Source organism: Lemur catta, chromosome 17 (assembly GCF_020740605.2).
Source record: "Lemur catta isolate mLemCat1 chromosome 17, mLemCat1.pri, whole genome shotgun sequence".
NCBI lineage: Eukaryota > Metazoa > Chordata > Mammalia > Primates > Lemuridae > Lemur > Lemur catta.
Genome location: NC_059144.1, coordinates 29,140,382 through 29,160,266, shown reverse-complemented (window position 1 = coordinate 29,160,266; position 19,885 = coordinate 29,140,382). Strand labels below are relative to the sequence as shown.

Sequence of the window (19,885 nt, the reverse complement as noted above, 5' to 3'; positions counted from 1 at the left end):
ACACTACTCTCCAGCCCACTGAGTCATGGACTCAATCCCTGTGTCCCTGCACAGTAGGGGGAGAAGGTCCATATTTGCCCCGGGTCTTCTCAGCACTGTGCAGTGCTCTGCTCAAATGTCAGTACCTGAGAATACTGTGGCCAATAATGCTGAGTTTCAGATCAGGAAGGGGTTTCAAACATCATCTGCACTACAGGTTTTTATTTTGTTTTTGCTTTAAGGCAGCCAAGCCCTTTCCAAGGAGAAGGAGAAAGCAGAGTTTCTCGGAGGAGCCCAGATCCTGTGCATTCAGTCTCACTCCTGCCCACTCTGGCACCCAAGGCACGTCCGAGGAACTAGGGCTCCTACACTACAGTTTGGAAACCACTAAGGCTCAACCATCTGTTTCAGAGATGAGGAAACCAGCTTCCACGGATAACACCACCAAAACCAGAACCTGACAACTCCCAGACTACTCAAGTGGGATGCTGGCCTACTACTACAGCATGAAAAACACACTGATCTAGAAAAGCGGGGCTGTTGTGCAGAATCTAAGGAATCCAAGTACCGAGACAAACACAGTCACAGAGCAGCTAATCTGGTTTCTTCTGAGGAAGATTCCTGACTCTTAATAACAAAGGCCAGTCACAGAGCGTGACCTTGACTCCGGTCTCAAAGGTGCTGTGCAAGTCTGTGGCCATCACTCCACCTCCCACCCACCATAACTGTAAATATCTGCCACAAAAGACATCATCCAAATCTGTTAAGGATCCCTGTGGGGCCAGAGTGCTTACCAGCTGAGGGTCCGGAACCAGGGCAAGTCATAGGAGTGGTAGACGTTGTAGCCAATCGTGATTATCTCGTGGAAACACTTAATCTGAACACACATCACCTATAGGATGCAAGAATTGGAACAGTGATTCCCCAATTCTTTTTTTTTTTTTTTTTAAAGAGATGGAGTCTCGCCATGTTGCCCAGGCTGGTCTCAAACTCCTGGGTTCAACGGATCCTCCCGCCTCAGCTTCCCAAAGTGCTGGGATTACAGGCATGAGCCACCACATGCCTGACTGATTACCCAACTCTTATGATCTTTGGAAACAGAAAACAACAGGTCATGAGCCTTCAAGATAAAACATAGTATTTAGGAAAAATACCAAGCCCACAGTGGTTGTGCTCACTGCCTCCTCCTCCCTCTCTCATAACATCCCACACTGCAGTGCAGCCCTTTATGTCGCAGACATAGATTCGATTTCTCACTCACAATACAATACACACCCCAATGTTTCAATTAACTTTTTGTTCTAAAACCTCCCAGGACTCAACCAATCCCTTCCCCTTTTGACTTTGAATATAAAACTTGAAAAGCTCCAACTGCTTTGCTCAGCATTCAGCTGTTGGTCACCTGACCCTGCCTGTGACAGTGGGAGGGACAGAAGGCAGCTCTGTGGACTGCGACTTCTTAATGGAAGATCTAAGCCCATGAGGGAGGCCCCAGGGAAACAAGAAACAAAACCAGGAGTCACACAAAGGCACGGCCAGGGTCACAGTTTAATCCAACAGTTAGAATAATAAAGTCAATTTTTAAAATGGAGAAATATTCTTAACCACAAACAACTGGCCTATGCCAATGACCCTCCAGTTGGCTGCTGAAAAGTGAGAAGCCAGAGATGCTCTATGGCAGAAGTGTTCTGAGGATCTCCATCAATTCCCACAACCAACCCGACACCTGGCACTTAAAACAACTGGTCCTGCAGGAAACCTGAAGGCAAAACTAAAATAGCCAGAAAGGGCACTTACGATTATCATTAAAACCATTGGTCCCAGGTAAATGATGATGAAGAAAAATGCAATCATGGCCAAAGTCAGGATGCCTCTCACCCACCAGTTCTTCCATCTGGGTGAGAGAGTAGAGGAAGGAGAAAACACCAGTTAGGAACCCAGAAACAACCTCAGCATATGGGTATGGGTCTTCCTGAGATTCAATCCTTTCCAAGTTCACCTTGACAGAGGCACCAGCCCCCAGCTGGCAGGAGCAGGGCCACTGGTGCCAAGGCCTCACCTATGACCAAACTCAGCAGGTGCTCCAAGGCCTCCAGAAAAATACACCCAGCTTATGCCTTAAGGAAGGTATCAGACAAAACAAAATAAAACCCCAAGGCAAAGGCAGTGCCCTGTGCTTCTGTATCTACTTGGATAGTTTCTACGGCTGACTCTATCTGAAGAAAAAACTATGCACATTTTTCCTGCAGCAGAATTCCACATTGCACTGCCCCTCATCATTACGGGGATAACAGGCAATGATAACAACAGCTACTACAAATATGCACAAGGCACTTTTATAAGGACTTTACATACGCTAACTCCTTCAACCCTCAACACAACTAGCTTTTATAGATGAGGAATGGAGGCACAGGTCACACAGCTGGCCAGTGGTGACACTGGGATTTGGATCTAGGGGTCTGGTTGCAGAGTCCATGCCCTTACCCACTGCACAATACAGCCTCTCAAGGGACAGGTGGGAGGCACACATAGGAACGCTTACATAATGCTTTGGAGTCTTGCAATTTGTGTTTTTGATCTACGCACATACCATACCTGGTGTTAGAAGGACCAGATTCTCAAGGGCCAAAAGTTTTAACCCTAGATTTACCTAAGTCGAGATGTTTTCCAGTCCTTCTCGGAGAATTTAAGGAATTATTCACAATGGGTTCAGGTGGGGACGGAAAACTATACTTTGAACTAGAAACTTGGACTCTTCAGGGAAAAGCAGCCTGCCCGTTAGTCACAAACCCAAACACGATTTCCTGTCACACACTTGTCAGCCGACCTTGCCCACCCCCATGCCTCCTATCCACACTTTTCTTCCTTCTTGGAACTGCATTTCCCGGCCCAGCCAAGAGCACCCTTCCCAGGCATCATCTTCCCAGCCTGGGTGGCCCTCCCCTCCTGGTCACCCACTGTGCTCGCAGCCACTGCTAAGCACTAACTGCACTCGATGGAGCCCAGGCAGGGCAGGGAGGCTGAGGCAAGTAAGCAGGCCCGCCCTGCACACGTAACAGAAGCGGGCTCACCTACAAGGCCACAGGCTCGCTGAGGGCTCTGGGTCTTCCATGGCACTTGGACACCGTGCAAGGCCCCCAACCAGCACCTGCATCATTAAGCCAGGTTACCTTGAAGACAAGTTGGAAAGGGCTCTGTTGAGGACCTCCGGGGTATCATCTACAGAGGCTGGTGGGGGAGCGGGTTCTGCCCGGCTCTCGCTGTCCGATGCAGTCTCTCCATCTAACTTTGCTTCTGACTCTGACTCCTGCACAGCAGAAACACAGAAGAGAAAAAGGTCAAAAGTGCTGAATAGGCCGGGCACAGTGGCTCACGCCTGTAATCCTAGCACTCTGGGAGGCCGAGGTGGGTGGATTGCTCAAGGTCAGGAGTTCGAGAACAGCCTGAGCAAGAGCGAGACCTCGTCTCTACTAAAAATAGAAAGAAATGATCTGGCCAACTAAAAAAATATATATATATTAGAAAAAATTAGCCGGGCATGGTGGCGCATGCCTGTAATCCCAGCTACTGGGGAGGCTGAGGCAGCAGAATTGCTTAAGCCTAGGAGTTTGAGGTTGCTGTGAGCTAGGCTGATGCCACAGCACTCTAGCCCAGGCAACAGAGTGAGATTCTGTCTCAAAAAAAAAAAAAAAAGAAAGAAAGAAAAGTGCTGAGTAGACTACTGAGAAGTGCATTCCTGTCATAGGAGAACTGTGGGAAAATACTCCAAATGGGGCCTGAGGACCTGGCATAATCAGGTGACGGAACAGACGGGACTAACAGCAATCCTGACCCTGTCCTGACACGTGCCAAGGTGACTGGTGCACTCTGCTGGAAGAGTGCACACACGATCTGCTCAACTGGGGAGGATAGACACAGAAAAGAGAGAAAATGGCTCCTTTATATCCAAAGAACACACAAGGAAGGCTATGACGGATTTTAGCAAGGGCTTATCGCCGAGCCTGCCGGGGGAGCCAGTGGCACTGACCAAGCTCTTAGGGAGAAGCGGGCCAGGTGTGTGGGCTATTGTTCCTATGGGCCAGTTAATGCCAACATACCCCAAAGCCCAGAGTATTACTTCTGGACTTACAAGAGCATTCTGTGAGGTCAGCCACAGTTCGCGTGGAACACACCGTAGAGCTTACTCAAGTCAATGCTTGAGCCAGGACTGGTGCACCTCTGTCCTTTCCCTGCCAGCAGGCCCTGGGCATCGACAGACCTTACACTGTTATTCACACAGAGCTGCTGCCCCAGGCCTCAGCCATGAAGAAAACACCTACAGGAACTCATCCTGCTCCCAGCCGGGACAGGGGACCAGAGCCCTGCCAGCAACAAGCTCTGTACCCAAAGTACCAAGGAGCAGGCTATTCTGAATCCTAGGAACCACCTCACTACTCAGACCTTTTATTTCTTAGGGGAATTTAGAATAGTTGCTGTGAGAAGAGGTGGAGAAGAAATCAGATCACTTAGAATTAGACAGAGTAACAACACTACTCAGTATTTGTATAGAGTGAAGAGCATTTCCCAGGCCTGTGAGCTTGGGAGCAGACTGGGAGGAAGGGAAGGAAGAGCCCTGTTTACAAATAAGAAACAGGGGCTCCGGGAAGTTAAATGTCTGGCCCAATGTATCATATTAACCTAGGTCTTCTGACTTCCCTGGTGACTAAGAAACACATGGAATTGAGCACTATTTCGTATGTTCACTAGCCATTTGGACATCTTCTTTTGTAAAGTGTTTGTCAAATTACCAGCCAGTTTTTCTACTGAGTTTTCTGCCTTCCTTTTTATTGACTTGTAGGAGTTTTTATGCACTCCATGTTAAGTATTTTGTGTCGAGAATACGTTCTCCCTGTCTACTCTAACCCTCACCCTCACCTCAGGCAAAGTGAGGCAGCCCAGTCATCTGCTCTCCTAACACTTCTCCCTCTTAGCACTGGCCACATGGGGACTTTTTCTAACTGCCTCCCTGGCAGACCATAAGCTTCCTAAAGACGAGACTGTGACATCTTGTTCTCATTTATATCCCCATGCCTGGCACACAGCTAAATACTTATTAATGGTTGGAAGGATGGAGGCAGGAAGAGAAAAATTAATTCCAGGTGTGGTAAGGAGAAACCCAGCTCCTGCCCTCATGGAGACAGCTATTTCTGAATTAATTTACAACTGTGACAAGACCACAAAACAGAGGGTCTTAACTCATGCAGACTGCTGCTACAAAAGAGGCAGCTGACTTTGGCACAGGGCCTATAAGATGGCCTTGTCACTGGGGTCCAGGACAAAGAGCCACAGCTTCTGACGACAGGGCACTGCTCCCCACTGCTGCAGCCAGGCCAGGCAGCTCTGGACAAGTGGCCCAAGTGCCTCTGTCCCCTGGAGTCCTCACCTTATAAACGGGGCCCAGGAAGGGCCCTCCTGACCTGCGGGGATCCCTTGAAGAGATATAACAAAATTCCCACTCAGCACTGTGTCCTACTCCACGTCCCCAGAGGCTGTGAAACACAGGAACGCCTCCAAGATCGCCCCTCTCCAGTTAGCGTAAATGAAGACAAGGCATTCAGAACAGCTTTCCCACCTTTACTTTAACACTGACACCCACACCCCATCAGCAGCCACCAGTAATACCAGGTAATGATGCTGCCTGATTATGTGGGCCTGACGCCCAAACCTTCAAATGCCAGCACCTGGGTCCCACCGAGGCTCCCATGGAGGCCCTTCTGGAACATCTAATCTAGAAGCCACAGGGGTTGCGCTCGAGCACAGCAGGCGAGGGGGCACTCACAAGCACAGAAGGGCCAGCACAAGGTTATTTTTAATTTTTCCACCCTGTTGTCAAGGAGACTCACGAAGACTGCCGGCTCCCCAGGCAGGCAAGGGCAGGAAGGGAGCCCAGGCAGAGTCCTGCAGGGGAAGGGGGCGGCAGCTCCAGCTCCAGCTCCGTGCTGGGTCTCCCTGGACCGCCTAGGCCCTCTTAGGGACTGTCAGCCCGGCGCTGCCCGGCACTGCGCCCTGCAATATTGGCGGGCCTGGCTCCTCTCCCTCCCTGTAGGAAGGGGTGAAGTGAAGAGAGGTATCTTGAGGCAGAAGGCAGCAAGAGGAGGTAGAGAACTGCTATTAACACAAAGTTACAGGGACTATTCTTACCAAGGCTTCAGGGTGACTGGGATGAACAACTAAGAAATGAAATAAAAGCTCTGAAGGAACAAGCCTGAAAGAGATTCACCTTCCAGGTTTTTCCTGCCTTTAAGTGAGTAACTTCAGGTTCCCTGGGCCTTCCCCCAGGGCTACTAAAGAAGCGTCCTCGGAGCAGAAGACCAGCCCCTGCACGGACTACCACCTTCCCACAGCTGACACAGGGCCGAGCAGGTGGGAAAGGTAAATCCTGGGACAGGGAACAGCCTGGGAGGACAGATGGGGAGGGGGCATGTCAGCCAGCTCCCCGACCCCTGCTCTCTGCCCCCCGGTGTGGATGTCACAGGGAGCAGGCTGGGGGAACAGAAACCTAGGAGAACCTGGGGGCCTGCGGTTTTCTGGCTCCCCCAACCCTGTGGGCAAAGGCCGCCTGCTTGGGCAAACGGCTGCGCATACCTGGGTAAAGGAAGCTGAGTGCTGGCGGCAGCTTCCATAGCGGGCAGGGACCTGGAACCCAAGTGCCTGCCCACAAGAAAGGCACATGCTGGACCAAGAATCACAGGTGTTGAACACGTTGATCTGTTTGCTTCTCTGGGGCGAGACAGGCAGATGTCAAGGAAAATTCTCTGCAGAAGGAGGCAGCTGCCAGTTCAGGACAGCAGAGCCCCAGGCTGGCTCTGACACTCATGCCACTCAGCATAGGCCTCCACATCTGGTCTTCACAGTGGGGAAAGGACTCCCTATCTCGCACCGTTGTTGAGACGATCAAATGCAGCATCAGTGAAAGTCTGTGACAACTATAAAGGGACTGCATAGCAACAGGCACTTGCTGCATTGGCTCCCCAGCCTCCACCGCTCAGTAACCCGACCACACAGGACAGGAGCATGAGAACCCTAAACACCCACCCCAGGCAACCTGGGCACCCTTCCCAAGGAGGGTGGAGTGGGGGGAAGAACAGTGGCTTTCAGGTCTTGCCAGGGCCTGTGTGCTAATATTAATATATCATCTGAGCTCAGCACCTGCCTGCCTTGCTTCCTCTTTTCACACGGGCAGCCCCAATTCAAATGTGTAAGGTGACGCCTGACACACAAAGCCCACCCATTAAAGCTCCAGTCCATGCCAGTGCTCTCTGAAGCGGGATGCATGCACTACAATCCGCCGAGGTGTGGGAGGAAATACGAGAACTTATTTCTACTTACATCATTCTTATTTCCTTCCCTGTGTATGCTTTATAACAAACATATCAGTACACGTACACACCTTAGTATGTGTCAACTGGGGTGCTTGGTCACAACATCATATACGTGGCAGACATGATGTCAGGGGCGGTGGGCTACCTGTTCACCACTGCACTAAGCAGCACCTGGAATTTAGCAGGTACCCACAGGCTGGCTGAACTAATGAGCTAATTAATTCTACTTGACCTACCATGGACCAAAGTGTCCAGACAGCATTCACTCTCCTTCCAGCTCACAAGACTGACACATACCCTGCCTGCCCTGCAGTAGGACTGGACTAGAGTTCATTCCTGCCTCCTTCCCTTATGGGCAGTGGGTGGGAGGACTCAGCTCTGAGACCAGCTGCCTTGCCACATCAGACTTCTCTCTGCCCAGCCCCCCAGGTCCCCCCTCTCCTTCCTTCCCTTTCAATCCCAATGGCCCAGAACAGAGACTGAGTGCGGCAGACCTCTCAGATTCCCTCTCCACCACCGCCCATCCTCCTGCAGTTCCTTAGCCACTTCCCAAGGGGGTTGCGGTGCTGGTGTAAACAGGAAACAAGAGTGTTGCTTTTAAAGGAAGGGCAAAAAAGCTCCTTCTGAGGCTCCCTTCCTCCGGTTTTACTTAGACCCTCAAGGGAAAGGCAGAAGCACTTAGGATGATGGACACATGGAGCATCCTGGGCACCAAGAGCTCAGTAAGATCAGTCAGCGTTTTTGGAGAAACTCATGCTCAAAAAGCTTCCCCTACCAGCCTGCCAGGGCCCCTTCTAGCCTCCCACAACTGCCCAGAAGTCTCCCCGCACCCAGCACTGTCGTGGGCACAGAAGAGCACAGAAGCCTTCCTTCAACAGAACCAAGAGAAGGCAGCCAGGAGGTGCAGAGGGAGCAGTGGGTGGGAGGGAAGTTCCTTGTGGTCAAGGTCTGGCTTTTCCTGGGGAGGGACCTAGCTCAGTCCAGAACAGCATTTGTAGAGCTCAGTTTCACTATTAACTCTCTGGGTGGAAAAACCTGTCGTTTGGCTCATACTCCGCCTCCTTCTTAATTCTCAGGATTTCCTGCAGGCCTGACGGGCTTACCAAAGCCTGCTGGGCAGCGTCCTGCTAAAGTTCCCCTCCAGTCGTCAGCTGGCATCAGGGCCCACCCTCCTACCTCAGTATTTCTCAAGACTCGACAGTGATACACACAAGTGGTGATGGTCAGAGCTTGAACCAAAAGATAGTGGCTATGGCCAGGGCTGGAGAAAGCCCTTGGCACCGTGTCAGTTGGGCTCCAGGCTGGTGGGACTCGTTGCTCCACACTCCATTTCTTTACCAGATGCTGATTCAGTTTTGCACCCCACTAAAGAAAATACATTAATATTCCCTTCATGTTTGCCTAAGAGGAAATAAACACTAGGGAAAGAAAATTGAGTGGTACCATCCATTAGGCTTTTCTTCTCTTTTTCTTTCATCTTCAAGAAAATTTCATTAAAAGTTCAATGCACTGGCCAGTTATATTTTCAACAACTCTGTACTTTCCACTGGCATTGCATTCAAATGCACAAGTTTCACTTTCTGAGTGACTCCTGAACTTATACTACTTTTTGCACTGCTTTATGTGCAAGTTACAAGCCTTCTCCTGGAGGAAAGTCATGTGTCTGAGCCTAACCATTTTGCTAAATGCCACTCCTGCCATCTTTTAAATCAAATCCTGTGGCCAGGTGCTAGGGCAATCAACTATCCTACTTACACAGACAGGTCCCTGGGAGAGAAACTGCCAGAGAAAGCTTTATCCTTAATAATGACCCTTAATAAGTGCCAGGGACTTATGTGTCCCTCTCAGTGGAAAAGCCAAGTGGCTTTCATCTGAGTTCCTCCTGCAAAAAATATATGTGTCTATGTGTGAGTGTGAGAGACAGAGAGAGAGAGAGAGAGAGAGAGAGAGAGAGAGAGTATGTGTGTGTGTGTGTGTGTGTGTGTGTGTGTGTGTGTGTGTGTAGTGTTAGGAATAACAAAGGAGTATTTCCAGCCCTATATAATGCCCCATTTGACAAGTTCAACTGTCTGAACACAGGATCAAACAGAGGGGAGCTCTACTCTGAACAAGTCTGAATCATCCCCAATGTGGCTGTACCCCGTCCTCCAAAGCCTCTATCAATGATGGAATCCATAGAAAATGCGTTCAGCACCCCGATGGATTGCTTCACTTCCGGGACCTATCAGAGGTAACTGTATTCAGAGAGAGGACACAAAAAGACATGCATGTGGCAGATTTAGCTTTTTAAAACCTAACTCCGGCCGTGAGCCATTTTGCCTCCAGACAAAGACATTTACAAAGGACCACAGGGCCCTTTGTAGAGGGCACCTCCCTGATGGCCACAGGCCCAGACAGGGCTCTCAAGGGAGGACACTCATTCCCAGCACAGCCACATCAGGAGATGGCCATGTGCTTGCCGTGCCCTCCCCTGCCACTCCTCAGACACTCGCTCCATTACCCTCCCCCGTCTTCTCAGCTCACCACAGCCCTACTTAGCCATCTAAGCCAGCCTGACAACAAACAACTTCTGACAGCTCATCCAACCAATGCACTTTCTTCCCCACTCACAGTAACCCTTTGGGAAGAGCCGTTAACACCCACGTCTCCCCTCCCCCCAACTGTGCATCATGTCCTCAAACCACAACAACCCAGCTTCAGCCCCACCTATTCCACTGAAGCAGCTTTCCCAGGTCAACAACCACCTTGTCACTAACCCGCTGGGGACTCTCAGTCCTCGCTTCAGTCTATCTCTCAGCAGCTTTTGACGCTATTATTGAAAAATACTCCTCAGTTGGCTTCCAAGCAGCACCTCCCCCTGGTTTTCCACCTGCCTCTCTGGCCAGGCCATCTCTAGCTGGCCTTCTCTTCAGCAGTTTCCTCCTCCTCAGCCTGCTCCTTAATTTGAGGGTTTCTCAGGGACTGGCTCTAGGCTCTGTTCTTCTCCTACTACTCACTTTCCCTGAGTGATCGCGTTCATTCTTATGCCTCCTGCTGTTTCTTCTTGAGCTGCAGACCCACATATCCAAATGCCTACTAGATGTCTCCACAGACACCTACAAGTCTCCATGTGTCCAAAACCAAATTCATCATCTCTTCCCACAAGCCTCTTCCCCCTACTGTGTGACCTCTCTCAGCAAATGGTACTCTTTCCACTGAATTTCCAAGCGAGAAATGTGGCCATCACCCTTAGTGGCTCCTCCCTCAGCCTGTAGATCTATCCATCACTAAGCTTGTTAATGCTACTTCCCCAAACACCTTTCAGCCGCACCCACTCCTTCCCACCAACTCCGTCATTTCCTTAACTCAAGCCAACATCATCTCTCCTCTGAGCAACTGCAACAGCCTAACTGGCCACCTCACCTCCAGCCTAGAGTCCACTCCCACCTCCACTCTTAACACTGCAGAAAGGATCTTCCCAGAAAGAAATTCTGGCCATGTCACTCCCCATCGTGAACCCCTTCCAGAGCTCCCCAGTGCCCATACGATAGGTCTAAACTTTTTAAAATGGCATACAAGCCCCTCTGGGATCAGAGTGAGAACTAAACTCCGATCATTTTCTTTTGCCCAAATTCCTTTCTAAGGGGGCCTGGTGAGTCACACCTACAAATGATAAAACCTCAGTGAACAGGTTTTTATGATGAGGTTTACATCCCGACCTGATTCTGGTATAGCATCGTATGAAAGATAAAAGACCGTTATCTTAAGCATTCCTTTTGGCTGATTCCTGGTCTTTGGACAAAGCCCTAACTCTTTCAGCCAATTGTCAAGCAAAGAATCCCTAAATCCATCTATGACTTGTAAGCCCCCACTTTGAGATGTCCCACCTTTTTGGGCCAAACCAATGTATGCCTTCCATGTACTGATTTATGACTTTACCTGTAATCCTTGTCTCCCTAAAATATATACTACCAAACTGTAACCCAGACACAGCAAGTCTACTTGCTCAAGGCTTCTTGGGTGTGGCTCTGGGCCATGGTCCTCAAATTTGGCTCAGAATAAACCTCTCTAAATTATTTTGCATGGTCTGTCTTCTTTTCCATTGACAAGGGTCTTGTCTACTCTTCCAGCCTTGTCTCTCACAGCCATTCTGAACTATAGTCAGTTCCTGGAACAGGCTGTACTTTCTCACATTTAGGCCTTTTGCTCATGTGCTCCTACCTAGAACAGTCTGCAACAACAACCCTCTTCTGAGACCCACTTCTCTTTCCAGTGAATTCTAATTTATCCTTTAAGAGATCTTTCTCTCCAAACCTTCCCCGACTGCCTGTGTGTCCTGCTGGCTCCCTATCCTTCCTCAACACTGCACTGTCTCCTCCTTGAGATGATAATCTCTGTGAGGGGGTATCCACGTCAGCTTCCTCACCACTGTACCCCCAGCACATGGCCTGGAGCCTAGAACACGGAAGACAACAAGTAAGTTTCACCACATCTGCGTAAGCAGCCACAGCCAATTATTCAGAGAGAATCCAGGGTTTGCCAAAGTGGCAGATACAGCTGGGCTACACATAGTTTAGGTCAGCAATTCAGTACTTTTTGTGCTCAATAGCACTAAAAGAGGCATTATAGGGCTACAGCCAATCATCCCACTGTTCATTTCCCCTTCTTTCTTCAACATTTATGACCAAATGTATCCTGAGTGATATGGGGGGATTCCACAAAAAGTACAGGATTTGCATGTTTGAGAAAGAGTTCAAAAAAGGATGAGGAGGCCTGTCTGAAATCCAGCTTGTAGGAATGCAAGGCTTTCTAATTCAAACACGCACCAGTGTAGTGGGTTCCAACCTCTGCAAAACCACCAATCTCATACATTAAACCAAGAATTTGCATGACAAGGAATGAACAGGAATCCTTTCTCCCAACACCTACCTTGCCCATCAGAGCCTCCCTCTGGAGTAGATGGATCTGTTTACTAACAGAACACACATAGGACTACAATCTGAAACAGCTGCAGGAAGTACCAATCATCACCAGAAGACATTAATTAATTCAGTACAGAAACTACCAGGGACAGAAAAACCACTCAGGTCCCCACAAGGCTCTGCCCACAGTTCTGTTTTGATGACTTCACTTATTTTCCTATTGTCCTCCCTTGCCTTTGGGCAAGGACACCAAAAATTAGAAGCATTCTGGGGTCTAACAGATCCTCCTATATTATCAGTTCCCTAGGCAGGCATCTCCATTTAGTATTTAAGGGAAAATGAGTCTTCAGCCTTACTGGGCAAGGAAGTGATTTTATTTTTCAGTTTATTAAAATAAGGCTCTTCCAAAGAGGGAATATGTCAAATATTGCCAAAAGATCTAAAAGATGGGAAAGAAAAACATATTTGCAATCTCAAAACTGGGCTCAAATGTGCTCCCTAGACCTCCACTAGGAAGCAGAACCAGAACGAGCTGCTGGGGTTTCATATGTGACAAGCCCCTAAATCATAAATTGCCATCACTGTCACCCTTCTACAACAGTGCCCTAGGCAAGGCCATCCTGGCTGCACCTAGCCGGGCAATGGCCACAACCTCCTAACTGACCTCCCTCTTGCCACTCCCATGCCATTCTCCCAGAGCAACCAGAGATCTTTAAAAAACACAAATCACTTTGGGTCATTCCCTTGCTTAAAGCTTAAAATCCTCCAGTGACATCTCAGTTGACATCCAGAATGAAATCCAAAGTCTCAATCGTGACCTCCAGGGCTCCTCCTAAGCACTCCAACCTCATCTTTCTCTCCCCTCACACGCAGCCACAATGGCCTTCCTTCCACCTCTGACATGCCACTGTTGCCTTCAGCGGCTTCCCTTCTCCTGGACTACTCTTCCCTGAGAGCAGCTCATCACAAAGATCTGGAACTCCTAAGCCACCTACTCTTCACTAGCCCCTTCATTGACCCCACACCCTCCTGACACTGAGCGGTCAACCCCTTGAGCCGCTTCTGCTCCCCAAGATTCAGGCTTCACCCTCAGCCCACTTTGTTAACTTGCTCAGCAGCAAAGGTCTCTGAGCCAGGGAATGACTATCATGACCATTCCGCTTTCCACCATGGTAACGTCTAAAACTTCAGGAACCATGGCCACACTGGTCATGGCAAACTCTGGTGCACTTAACTTCATCAATGTAATGGGCTCTGTGTGCAGTGCCCAGGCTTTGGTGAGTGGTTCAAACCCCCATGCCAGGCTATAACTTTGGGGCCACAGCTACTGCAGGAATAAACCTGAGTGACCTACCCTCGGGAGCTCTGCTACCAAATGCATTGCCCAGTGCAAGTTCCATTTGGCTTAATAAATACTCCAAGTCTCAGGCTCTTAAATCTACTCCAGCTTCCAGGTGGGTCGCTCATTTTTAACACTGCAGCAGCAGCAACGGCAGCTCTCTCGTTAAGCCACAACCAGGACCTTGGCAACCTACAACATCTAGTCTTCAACAGCCAGGCAAACAGAGTTCTGAACAAGGTTCAACCTGTCAAGAACAGGCCTATCCCCTCAGCAAGCATAGGAAGCTTTATGTCATTATAGGCCTGAAAAAAGCCCTGGGCAAAGCCTTCCTCAGCAGATTCCAGCCCTCCTCTGCCTTTCAACAGCAGCAGCAACATATTTGTCCAGCATCCAATGGCTATGGCAGCACTGGCGGCACTAACAGCTCAGCTTTATCATCACTGGCATATGGGCAGCGAGGCTGCTTTTAAAAATGATGACCTAAGGGCTGTCAGTAACAAGCTCCTTCAGAAAGAAGTGAAATAGCTGGTTCAATCTAGTGCCTGGCCATGTCCCCCACCATGTTTGAGGTCCTGGCCTGCTATGGTCTGAATGTTTGTGTCTCTCCAAAATTCATATGCTGAAATCCTAACCTCCAAGGTGATGGTATTAGGAGATAGGGATAGTGATCTTGGACTTCCCTGCCTCCACAAGAGTGAGAAATAAATTTTTGTTGTTTATAAGCCACCCAGCTTGTGGTACGTTGTTATAGCAGCTGCAGCATGGCCTCTCTTCCCCTGCTCCCAGCTCCGGGTCCCATGCCTTCCAGTGCCCTCCTAGACCAGTTACCCTCTCTCTTGTCTTCAAGGCCACATCAGAAGAACAAGAACAAGTGGCTGAAGAGAAAGAGAGAGCAGTTTATTACTTTGCTGGCAAGGAAGGAAAAATGGAAGACTCTCATCTCAAAATCCAAATCTCCTATCCCTAAGCAGAAAGATAGAGCTTTAAAAGGGAGGGCCCTCACTTCTAGGCTACTGTCCTTAAGGATTCTAATCATCCCATCTCTGCCCAGACAAAGCCTGTGTCCTCCACCCACCTGAGAGGCAGGTGCTGGCCAGGAATGGCTGAGCTATCTCCTGTAACACACAGAACAAAAGACATTACCTTGCCTTTCCCAACCACTGGCCCAAGGCAGGGGTACAGGTTTTAGCTCTCAAAAAGGAGTGGAGGATGTTCTAAAGGGACAGAAAATATTTTTGCCATTGTTTTTCTTCAGGCCATTCCCTCTGTCACACCACCACCTGCTCCAGCCAAGCCCAACCACTCCTTATTCCTGATGACATCCCACCCTTCCCTCCTCTCCCCCTTTGCTCCCAGCCTTTTCTCCTCCTTGTCCATCCTTCAAGTCCCACCTTAGAAGTCACTAAAGAAAACATTGCCTGATGCCCATCTTCGGGTAGACAGGGAAAAAATGCACACTCCCTCCAAAAAAATAAATTCACTTCCTAATCCCCGAACCTGTGACTATTACCTTACATGACAAAAGAGTAAATATTGCCTTACTTGGCAAGGCTGTGATTAGGTCAAGAGTCTTGAGAAAAGGCGTTATCCTGGATTAGCCAGGTGGGCCCTAAATGTAATCACATGTATCCTTACCGGAGAGAGGCAGAAGGAGATTAGACACAGAGGGGATGGGAGTGTGAAAACAGAGCAGAAAGAGAAAGATGTGGCCACAGCCACACTATCCTTCTCATCAACTTTGTCTTCTGATAAAGTTCCCATGGAATATTACATGTACCTCCCTTGTATGATTTTTTATGCTTTATATTTACATTAAGAGGGTACTTTCCATAATTTAGATTTCAAGATCATCAAAAGGACTGCCCTATTCATTTTTGCTGACCTTGAGAGCTCCTTGCCTTGAACCTGTTAGATGCTCAATGAGTATTTTTTTTAATGAATCAAATTCATCAACCTTTAACTACAAGACCTAGAATCCTGACTTGCCAGCATTTGTGAGTGGAAGACAACCCTAGAGCTATAGTGATACAAATGCAACTCATGACTAAACACACTGTGTTTCAGCCCCTCCCAAAGGTTAAGATGATTTTGGGTGGAGGAACCCCACAAGGGGCAACCATACAACGCAGAATGATAACGAGCTGTATTTCCCAACAGCAGCTAATGTATTGCCAGGGATAATGAGTAAGTAGGCAGCATGAAATCTTTTAGAGTCCTAAATGGTTTGATCCTGCCCTACCTATAGGTCTGTGTACATTTCCACTTGTTTCCCATGAATAATAGGAAATGCTTTAGGCAGAGTCAGAACACATCTGTACTTTGAGCCAACTGGACCACATAGTGGAAGGCTCCTTCAGATGCTAACATTTCAAATGCTATCCTCATATTAGGAAATACCTGCATTCTTCTTTGTAACATCACTAAGACCTAAAATTATTATACATTGGTCTGTCTTCCCCATGCAACACACGCTCCATGGTGGAAGAGACTGTTTATTTACTGCTAATACCCATAGCCTACAACACAGCCTGGCCGTCCCTTCCCTGAGAGTGTTTCCAAGCCACTTCTCTGCCAGAGAGCTACCAAAGGTGGAGAAAGAACGTCAAGGCCCTTAGAACAAAGCCTCACCTAAGAACTACCAGAGCCAGTGATCATTTCACAGCCCAGGAGAGTCCTCAGGCTCAGTCCCTAGACAAGACTTTCCGGGCATGGGCTGTGGGACATCAGGCCCAGCTGCTCCCAGAGTATCTACCCACAAAGGTGCTGACTGGGAGCAATGACCTCACAACCATAAAAGCTTGAAGATAACAGGACAGCTTAGCACTTGGGCCTTCTAGGTAGGTGTTGTGGAGCCTGAGGGAGACATGGAGTGGAAAGAAATCTACCCATAGGGAAAGCCTACAAGCAGGGAAGAAACCGCAGGTCAGCACACTGCTCTGCTGCACGGTGAGGGTGGGGAGCTCTGCACACTGTCATTTGTCACACCTGCATGCATCTATGCCTCTGCAGAGCTTCATCCTATTAGGAGGAGGCCAGATGACAAATGCCATGAAAGCTTCCAAGCCACACAACCTCCAAAGCAAGAGCAAATGTATCCAACTCATCATCACAAAAACACAAACCAAAAACATTCTCAGTACTTACGAATGATAATATCAGGAATTCACTACAGCTACATCTATAATGGATATCAATTCTGTAAACACATTAAGAGGGAGTGATAAACTAGACATAAAACAAAAAAGGCTACAACTGACTTTCCAAAGCAAGTCACTCCTCATTCCAGGGAGAAGAATAGCTCAAATGCACAGGGAAAGGCGAAAGGGGAAAAAGTGTAAGCTCTGTGATCTAGGGAGAAATCAAGCCACCTCTGGGCCTCAGCTTCCTCCTCCAAAAAACAGAAACAACTCCTATCTTAAGGGTCATTAGGAAGATAAAATAAGGCTGAGTTTTTCAAACTATGAGTTGAGAACTAGGGTCTTGAAATCAATTCTGTGGGTCACAACTAGCAAAAAATAAAATAAAACATGGCACCAGAAGCCAGGCTAGTGGCTATCCCTGACGGGGCAGTGATTAGGAGGCATCATGAGAGAGCCTTCCTAGGGACAGGTACCCTTCTGCTTGATCTAGGTGTTGGTTGCAGGTATATGCTTACTTTATGAAAAGTCACTATAAAATTATGATATGTACACATTTTATATGTATATTTAATAAAAAGTTTACATAAAAAGTAGAATCAGATAGAATCAAATAACAGAAAACTTCTGGATACATCACAGATATTAAGAGTAAGCACTGCTTCCTGAAATGTTTGTTTCCAAATGATAACACGCATGCAAGCTGGTATTGGGACACACTGTAAAGCATATTTATTCCTGTGGATCAAGGTCCAAACAAAGACCAAAAGGCCCTGAGGCAATGCAGAGAAACATGTTGTAAACTAAATCACCACACAAATGCTAGCTATTATTAGGGGCAGAAAAAGGGTAGGAACAGGATGCTCTCAGTATTGCTGACCTTTTACAGATGAGAACCTAAAACATAGAGACAGAACATGTTACAGAGGTAATGGCCTGCAAAAATGGCAAAAATACTTTATGTCTCTTTAAAACATCCCCCACTACTTTTTGAGAACTAAGACCTGCATCCCTGCCTCAGCCCAGTGGTTGGGAGGGGCAGGGTAATGTTTTTCATTCTTTGTGCTATAGGAGATGGCTCAGCTGGCCAGGCAGAGCTCCTGGAGGGGGCAGGTGGGCCTCCCAGGTGGGCAGAAGTGATGGGGTTGTCTTAGGTGGAGATGGGACCATCAGAATCATCAACTGTAGTTGAACAGCAATTGCCTGAAGCTGAATGGCCTCCCTTTAAAAGCTCTGTATTTCTGCTTATAATTAGGATATCGGCATTTCAAACAGGAGTCTCCATCCTCCTCATTTGCCGGCAAATTAATAAACTCTTCTTTCCTTCTCCTCAAACCACTTGTTCTTGTTCTTCTGATGTGGCCTCGAGGACAAGTGCCAAACTTTCAGTAACAAACACCACTGTGGTAAAAATGCATTCTAAATGACATGCTTTTATATTTTACGACTTACCCACACCCAATGTATCCTCACTTAGAAGCTTTCTTCTTTTCCTCTATAATCCTCAGGAAGAGAAAGATCAATCAATAAAGCAAAGTTTTTGCCTAAAGACTAATTCTTATGCCATTTCAAAGATTTCCCAAACTAATGATGAAACTAAAGAACACTAAGATAAACAGAAAATTGTGTCTTTGAAACAAAAACCACAGGACATTAGTTAAAAGGCTGTAGTCTCTGCCCCACCCCCCCAAAAAATTCCTCAAAGTTATCAAACAGAAGATGGGATTCTTTAGAGGTGAAAGATTAAAAGGAAAACAGTTGCAGTTCAGTGCTTGCATCATTCCACTACCCCAAAGTTAGTTTTTCAGCACAGGGAAAAAAAAGTTAAACAAATATATGCTTAAATCAGTGTCACTAGTGATATACATTTTAAAAGATAATTGCATTTTTTTAAAGACTATATGTTGCTATGTTACTCAGACTGGTCTCGAACTTCTGGGCTCAAGCGATCCTCCTGACTTAGCCTCCTAAGTAGCTGGGACTACAGGTACATGCCATCACTCACCTGTTCATTGCATTTTAAATCTTAGTTTTAGTTTTGAATTAAATGTACTAAATGAAGTAAATGTAGTAAACTGAAGGAAATGTAGTTAACTTAGTATATTTTAGTAAATTTTAATTTTCAATAAAATTTAAATTTTATTTTCTTTATCTACTAAGCTACAAAGGAATAGTAATTTATGTTTTAGCATTTAAATAGTTATCAAATTAGGTTTTTACCTGATATTCTGTAGTGTGTCCAAATCTTGTACATTTGAGGCACCTAGTTTTACTATCTTTTTAATTTCATAAATTCTAAGCACCTTTTAATGAAATATTAGGATTGAAACTAAGCATATTATATGTTAATGTAGCTGTAATGCTGTTAATATGGTACTTCAGTACTAAAAATAAACACTAACGTGCCAATATTTTCTGTTTGCTGCACAACTCTAGTCACTAAGCACAACAAATTCCTCCTGAAACCAGAGGCCTAGTTCTCACCGCCCAAGCAGTTGCTAATCTTCACAGCTGATTTAGCGTGAACTCTACCTCCTCACAACCATATGTGCTAGGAACAGCCAGGTCTGACCGGGGAGGAGTTTATGACCAAGTGTGAGCTCTGTCTACTTGGTTCCCTGTGGGACAGTTGGTTTTGCCACTGTTCCAGGAACCCCCATGATGAATTAACGTGCCTTTACTGAATCATGTGGGAGCTACAGAAATCCAAGACAAGGAGCCTGACTCCAGAGACCGTCTGCTGAGGAGACGGCAGGAGAGAGCACCTAATGAGGGCTCAGACAGTTGATTTCCACAGAATCCTAGGGAAAGGGAGGAGCTGAGGAAATGGGGTGGGAGAGTTGGAGGGCTCCACAGCAGGGGCTGTGGGATGAGGGTACTGTGCCACAGGCCTCCTGCTACTCCAGGACACCCTGGCTTCCATCATGCAGGTCCCAAGGAACTCAGTGGCCAGTGTCACCACCTCCTTTCTCCAAGACTGGGGACAGAGGAAGGCGAGGGCTGCTCCACTCCCATGGCCCTGATGGCTGACCCCAAGAAGCTCACAGGTCCTCTCTGCGCTACAGGCTCTTTGGCCAAACTGTGGAAGAAAAATGACTGAAGAGGCCAGGGAGGCAGAATGGCTAAGGCAAAGAGAATGGGACTGAGGTTCAGCCCAGCTGGGTT

General features: G+C 47.6%; 1 protein-coding gene across 2 annotated transcripts in view; it reads right to left on the bottom strand.

The window, feature by feature from the left end:
• Positions 1–19,885, bottom strand: part of CDS2 (CDP-diacylglycerol synthase 2) — a 57,806-nt gene that overhangs the window by 19,311 nt on the left and 18,610 nt on the right. Inside the window, exons 2-5 of one of the 2 annotated variants that reach the window (XM_045529601.1) lie at positions 6,604–6,944; positions 3,150–3,286; positions 1,777–1,873; positions 774–871 (exon numbers count right to left, since the gene is read on the bottom strand). In XM_045529601.1, coding sequence (XP_045385557.1) covers positions 774–871; positions 1,777–1,873; positions 3,150–3,286; positions 6,604–6,690 — 419 coding nt within the window. In that variant the 5' untranslated portion in view covers positions 6,691–6,944. The remainder of the gene's footprint in view (positions 1–773; positions 872–1,776; positions 1,874–3,149; positions 3,287–6,603; positions 6,945–19,885) is intronic. The other variant, XM_045529602.1, reaches the window with a different exon arrangement.